General features: G+C 45.1%; 1 protein-coding gene across 1 annotated transcript in view; it reads right to left on the bottom strand.

Annotated features, from left to right (window-relative positions):
- Window positions 1-7,500, bottom strand: part of LOC134456913 (receptor-type tyrosine-protein phosphatase mu-like) — a 186,852-nt gene that overhangs the window by 59,050 nt on the left and 120,302 nt on the right. The window contains exon 21 of the mRNA XM_063208557.1: window positions 5,273-5,302. Within this exon, the coding sequence (XP_063064627.1) occupies window positions 5,273-5,302 (30 nt within the window). The remainder of the gene's footprint in view (window positions 1-5,272; window positions 5,303-7,500) is intronic.

Raw genomic sequence — 7,500 nt, 5'->3', positions numbered from 1 at the left:
CACACACACACACACCCTGCCCTGTCAGCCTCATCCCTTGTCGCCAAACAAACTGAAGTTCAACGCTGTCCTATTATACCTTCGAGGTAGAAAGATGGTCTACATTTGTGTAATTTCCTCACCAAATGTCAGTACATGTTTCTATTTTACTTCAGGAGTTGAGTTGGAGGTCATACCTTTCCACCTGAGAGCGTATCAACCATGTTTGTTTTGTGTGTGTCATGGGGTGTACTGTACCAGAGGTATCTTGACAGCCTGTGTGAGACAGGCTCCTTTCTGTGCCTCTCCTACTACCACACTCTTTGAGTGTGTGTGTGTGTGTGTGTGTGTGTGTGTGTGTGTGTGTGTGTGTGTGTGTGTGTGTGTGTGTGTGTGTGTGTGTGTGTGTGTGTGTGTGTGTGTGTGTGTGTGTGTGTGTGTGTGTGTGTGTGTGTGTGTGTGTGTGTGTGTGTGTGTGTGTGTGTGTGTGTGTGTGTGTGTGTGTGTGTGCATACGTGTGCATCAGGATGTAGGGATCTTGGCAGCCTGCGTTGAGAGTCGCTCCTTTCCCTCTCTCCACATTGACAGGTTTGGTGATTGGAGCTTACGGCCCGTCCTTGTTATTGACAACATGACAAAAACCGCAACTCCCAGCAGCCCTTGCTCCAGATCTCTTCCCTCTGCTGTATTTCCTGTCTATCTAGGGATGTTTTCTAGTTTTCAGACGGGGTAGATGGTTAGGGAACAGGAGTTTTCTAGTTTTCAGACTGGGTAGATGGTTAGGGCAACAGGGGGCTGGTGGATCTGTCAATCATTCTGCATGCTGGAATACAGGAAGCTTGCTGCACTGCTGTCTCGTGTTGTATTTACAGAGGTGAAGGGAAAGACCTATATGGACTGCTGTGTTGTGTTGTGTAGGGTTACTGTGGTGAAAGCTCCAATTGGATTGGCTGACTGACACATGAGGGCTTTGTGATGATTGGCTGACTGACAGGAAGTCTGTAATGACCTCCTGTGCCCTGGTCCTGTGTGCCAAATGAGTGTCTGTGTAATAGGGTGCTGCGCTCTGGAGCTGTGTGTTTGCTATCATGCCAGTGTGTGTGTGTGTGTGTGTGTGTGTGTGTGTGTGTGTGTGTGTGTGTGTGTGTGTGTGTGTGTGTGTGTGTGTGTGTGTGTGTGTGTGTGTGTGTGTGTGTGTGTGTGTGTGTGTGTGTGTGTGTGTGTGTGTGTGTGTGTGTGTGATCGTCATCATTCCAAATGAATGTCTGTGTGTGTTTGTGTGTGTGTGTGTGTGTGTGTGTGTGTGTGTGTGTGTGTGTGTGTGTGTGTGGTGTGTGGTGTGTGCGTGTGTGCGTGTGTGTGTGTGTGTCTGTGTCTGTGTCTGTCTGTCTGTCTGTCTGTCTGTCTGTGTCTATGTGTGTGTGTGTGTGTGTGTGTGTGTGTGTGTGTGTGTGTGTGTGTGTGTGTGTGTGTGTGTGTGTGTGTGTGTGTGTGTGTGTGTGTGTGTGTGTGTGCGTGCGTGCGTTTCTGTGTGTGTGTGTGTGTCAGGCGGCAGTGCCCATGTCGGCTTACATATAAATAAATGTACAGTGCTCACACAAGCAAGAGATCTGGCTAATGCCTTCAAGCCATTAGGCAGTGCAGTGTAGTGTGAGAAGATGACAGATTCCAATTGGAATAGACAGAGCAGCTACAAATGTCTATTCCTCTGTATACACAACACTGCACATGCTGTAGATAGGCTATACATGCTCCCTTCTCTGTAAGTCACACAGGGTAAAAGAGTCTTTTAAATGTAATGCCATGTAATCTAAGGTAAAGATAAAAAATAAATCTGGCTCAGCAACATATCTATTTTCATTGACATTCTCCATCAATTTTTTTTTACTTTCATTTAATTTGACAGGCGGCCATCTTGAAATTTTAAGCTGTGTGATATGCTTGTCTTAAATTGTACTTCTTAGACAGCCAGCCATCGCAACAGTCTGTTCCGATACACAGAATCTGTTTGCTATACACAGCAACAACCTGAACTGAACCCAAACACGTTGCTGTCCTCCGTAGCATCTGCCACACATCGCAACCGTCTGTTATCTTAAACAACAGTCTGCAAGGGTTGAAAGTGAGGTTTAGTTACCCAAGTAACCTCTCCCTGCTATAGTAGCACCATAATGCACGCCGTTCCACCAGTGGAACAGTGTAATAGTTGTTGAAATTATTTTATGACATAGTACTACACTAGTATGGAATTACACAGTGCCTTTAATAATTATTTGTAACTTGGTCTTTGCCATTCTGGTAACAGCCAATTTATAACAGGGGCCATGTCTTAACCCATTGATTGACCCTGATGTTGGGTCCAGGCTTGTACGAAATTCCGAATGGAAAGAATTTCAATTCAAAGTAATGCCATAATACGAACACTAGGTGGTGGTGTCCTATGTACTTTCAATGGGTGGTGTAGGTTAAATTCAAAGAAATTCAAGGTAATGGCACCACCTAGTGTTCGTATTATGGTATGATTTTGAATGGAAATTCATTAAATTCGTAATTTCGTACAAGCCTGATGGACACAGCAATCTGGCTCATGGTATTTGAGATTTTTTATTAGAAAGAGCTGAATGAACAGAATCGAATGCTTACTATATCAAGCTTACTGCATTATTTCATGTTTTTACATGCTTCATATGCTGAGATATTTAGGTTATCATAAAGTCTGAGGGCACCTTTTCCCAAATAATGCATAGGCATTCAGCAGGAATTTTTCGGCAGATGCCTTGGGCATCAATGGGTTAACAGGCTAAACAACATGGTTTGTAATCACAACAGTCTGTAAGAGTTGAGGTGAGGGGAAGTTACCTTGGTGACCTCTCCCTGCTACCCTAAACAACATGGTTACTAAGCAATACTCTGTGAGAGCTGAGGTGAGGCGGGAGTTGGTTACCTACATGACCGCACCCTCACCTTTGCCCTAACCCTCACCCGGGATTGGATAAACCCTTTGTTCCTTTCAGACCTTCTGGAATGGAGCATTCAGTTGTGGCCAGTTTTCAAGAAATAGAGTATAATCTAGCACTTGTCTACAAAAAGTGCCAGATAAAGGAAGCTTTTTGCAATGACGAAAAAAGCAAAAATCAATGATTGGGTGAGATGGGCGAGATCAGATGATGATGAGATGATGATTTAGATTTCACAATCCAGTGCCACAGATTCCAAATGCCGTTATTGGATAGGATAAAATAGGTAGTTCATTTGGAATCTGAGGCACTGGACTGTAGCTTCTGAATCCAGCTTGCCCATCACTACTACCTTGCCAGCGACTTAAGGCCATGCTCACCCCAGAAGGGACCTCATGCCAATCGTTTCATCATATCAGTAGTCAGAGGGACAGGTGGTAATCCGAGACGAATGGGAGGAGCAGGTTTACAAACTTAACCATTGATTTACATGGGTCTGACCACTACAGCCACTGGTGTTTGGTGGCGTGAGGAAGCTGGGTTATGGAAGAGCAGGACAGGTGAAGGGGCGGGTCAACACGCTTAACCCAGACCTACGATGACCTGAAAGGGTGAAACAGATCTGCTGTGGTCCTATTGGGTTCAAACAGGTCAAAGAGACCTTCGGTAATCCTCCAAGGTCAAACTGCATGGTGGCACGACAGGGTCAAACAGACCTGTTGTGGTCCTGTTGGGGTTCAAACAGGTCAAACAGACCTTCGGTAGTCCTCCCAGGTCAAACTGCATGGTGGCCTTACAGGGTCAGACAGATCTGCTGTGGTCCTAAGGGCTTCAAAACAGACCTATGGTTGTTCTCCAAGGTGAAACAGACCTGCGTTAGTCCACAGTAAACAAGAAGGATCACTGCACACTGGTCGACTTAATTTTGCTGCTTTTCGCCCAAGGCGAAACGCGGTGTTCACCTAAATAATAAGCAGCACAATTCAGTCCACCATTGTGCAGTGATCCTTCTTGTTTACTGTGGATTACTGATGACTGCACTTCACCAGCAACTGGAACCTGGCTGAGCATAGGAGTTTCAGATCTTTGAGACCTACGGTAGTCCTCCAAGGTCAAACTGCATGGACCGCTGACGTCTGTCCTCTATCAGTTGGTTGGAGACAAGTAGTCATGCAGCGCTGGTTTATGCTACCCCATTACACTGCCAGCAAACACCTGACATACCCAACACACTACCTGAAAGGCCCCATCACACTACCAGCAAAGTCCCCATCACACTACCAGCAAAGGGCTACAATACCCAATGCATTATCGCGAAAAGGCAACCATGCCTATTGCACAACCGGACAAGGCCAACCAAGCCAAATAAGGCCTATTTTTCATTACACCAACATACTAAAGGTTCTCCACATAGTATACTGCATTGTCAATGTGAAAAATCGACACTGGATACTGTTTCAGCATTAGCCACCACCTGACAAAACGCTACTGTTCCAGAAGCAGAACACTACTGTTCCGGAACGAGAACAATGTTCTGGAAACAGAAAACTACTGTTCCAGAATCAAAATGCTACTGTTCCAGAAGCAGAACATTGTTCCAGTATTCTAGCCGGGCTCCGCCCTACTGGTGACGCAACGCCTTCGGATCAGCTACACACAGTAGTGCCAGGATCTTGCTCAATCCCGCTACAGCGGGATCTCCTCCCACTTTGTCTGGAACCAATCAACTGAGCATTTCCAACCATCCTGGGTAGAGGCGTGTTCAAGGCAGTGACGTGGTTTAAGCAGAGACGTTCTATTGGGCTAAGAAATGTTTGGTTTAAACTTCAGCACAGCCCTCAACCAGTAGCAAGCCGAGGGAGGCGGTTTAATCAGGCCATGGAAATGCTTATCGTTATAGTCCTAGTCAGACCAGAATCGCGGTACGTGATCTGAAGTCTATGAAAATCAGGCAACCAGTATTCAGCCTCTTCAGTGTTGCATAGCACAGAGGGTGAGATTGGACGAAATTATTTACTGCCCCAGACCACATGGCCACATACTATAGTCATAGGTTCAGCCACTACGCCTAGCATGGAGCTTGAACAGTAAATTCCAGTAGTGTTAATTTAACACTCTCAGTAACACGTAGAACCAATTAGAAGAGTGTGAAATTGGTTAAATTGGTCCATAAGTGTTGAATTAGCACTGCCAATTTTGCAGGGTGGCGAGTTTGATTGAGCAGAGGGGATTCACTTAACGCTAGAAAGCTAGTACAGTGGGGTAGATATGTGTTTTCTTCCCAGCTAGTGAGTTTACAGTACTGATAGGTGTTTTAATAGGTGTATTTTACTTACAGGTAGTAAGTGTAGGACTGATAGTGTCTTCTGCCGGAGTGGAGGGGGTGGTGAGGTGGTGACGAGTTTAAGCAGTGAGGAGGGAAAGACAAGGGGATGGGATGACAAGGGGGAGGGGAAAAGGAAAAAAAAGGAAAATAATTAATGTTACTTAATTAATTAATGAGTGAAATAATTAATAATAATTAATGAGTGAAAAAGAGTAAAGAAATGAATAAAAAGCAGATATGATGACTAAGAACATGAGGCACTGAGGTAACGTCCAAGCTGCCAAGGCGGGTCGATAAATAGGCATGTGTGTGTGTCTGTGTACGTGTGTGTGTGTGTGTGTGTGTGTGTGTGTGTGTGTGTGTGTGTGTGTGTGTGTGTGTGTGTGTGTGTGTGTGTGTGTGTGTGTGTGTGTGTGTGTGTGTGTGTGTGTGTGTGTGTGTGTGTGTGTGTGTGTGTGTGTGTGTGTGTGTCTGCGTATGTACTGTATGTGTGTCGGTGTGAATTCCAGTTGCCTTGTGAAGCTTAGTCAAAGGCTGGTGACACAGGCATACACACACACACACACACACACACACACACACACACACACACACACAGACACACACACACACACACACACACACACACACACACACACACACACACACACACACACACACACACACACACACACACACACACACACACACACACACACATACACACACACATTGACATCATGTTTATGACTTGTCCATGACAGTGTCATTACACTGTTTTGACAATATTATGACACTGTTATGTATGATGCCTCCATCAAATAAAGTGTAACCATCTCGCCTTTGTGTAGTCTGTACAACATGCAGCCAGGCAACAAAAAAACCAAACATATTCTGGTCAAATTCACAAGGCTAGCATTGGTGATAAAAAAAAATGGTGAGCACACTTCATTTTTAATAATTGGCTTCAGCCAACCAAAACCAATCAATCAAAGAACGTTATTTTTTCACCATCATTAATATTTGCTAGAAAAAATAAAACGGCCACGATGCCAAGCCATCATATCTGCTATGGGAAGACTTATGAGCACAGTGACTGTAAGTTCACATGCATTGGAACCAGAAATATTTCTCATTTCGTTTTATGATGAGTCCCTATCTGTGCCAGGCCCAAGGAGTAATATAATGTAGGCAGCCAGGCAGGCCACAGTGCTCTAACACAGGCATTAGTATGTCCTAGCATGGCGCTCCAGCCCACATTTAATGCCACAAATTAAACCAAATAGATGTGACAGATTCAATCACACCTTTTTCATTTGATTAGGCCATATTAAACAAGAATTCAATTAAAAGGGAATGGTGCATGGCGGTAATTTACATGTAGCTGTCAATCAGACTTTGGGAATTATGAGTTCCCACGCACTGAATTAAAGAAGTGGAATAGAAAGACAGAGACAGTGCAGCAGCAGGAGGAAAAGAGAAGAGAAAAGGACTTTCATCTCCTCTCTCAGCAGCAGGGCCAGCATAACTCCAACTGGGAGAGTATGTTTGCTCTCTCTCTCTCTCTCTCTCTCTCTCTCTCTCTCTCTCTCTCTCTCTCTCTCTCTCTCTCTCTCTCTCTCTCTCTCTCTCTCTCGCTCTCTCTCTCTTTCTCTCATAAATTCACCTGTGTGAGCAGGTGTGTGTGTGTGTGTGTGTGTGAGTTTGTGTGTGTGTGTGTGGGGGGGGGGGTAGGTGGATGTGTGTGTGTCTGTGTGTGTGCATAAATTGCTTGCTTTAGAGAGAGAGAGAGAGAGAGAGGGAGAGAGAGGGAGAGAGAAAGAGAGAGAGAGGGAGAGAGAAAGAGAGGGAGAGGGAGGGAGAGAGAGAGAGAGAGAGAGAGAGAGAGAGAGAGAGAGAGAGAGAGAGAGAGAGAGAGAGAGAGAGAGAGAGAGAGAGAGAGAGACCATGTGCGTGAAGGTGCATGTAGTGCATATTCCTCAGAGAGGGAAAACTGGAACAATGATGTGGCCTTGCTAAAATAATCTCCAAAGTCACGTCATCCTCTTGTTGTGATGCTTTCAACCCATGGGAGAATCCCCTAAACCCTCAGTTCATCTAGTGCATATGTCAAGACAGACCAGTGTTTCTTATCAGCATCTGACAGGGGAGTGCAGATGTAAATGAACCTTGGGTAACTGAGGTACAGCCATGGCTCAATGGTCAGAGCAATGGCCTTTAAATCAGAAAGTTGCAGGTTCAAATCCCACTCTTACCAGC

The sequence above is a fragment of the Engraulis encrasicolus genome, chromosome 10 (genome assembly GCF_034702125.1).
Source record: "Engraulis encrasicolus isolate BLACKSEA-1 chromosome 10, IST_EnEncr_1.0, whole genome shotgun sequence".
NCBI lineage: Eukaryota > Metazoa > Chordata > Actinopteri > Clupeiformes > Engraulidae > Engraulis > Engraulis encrasicolus.
The sequence above is the reverse complement of the archived record's forward strand: the minus strand, read 5'-3'. Positions and strand labels throughout refer to the sequence as shown.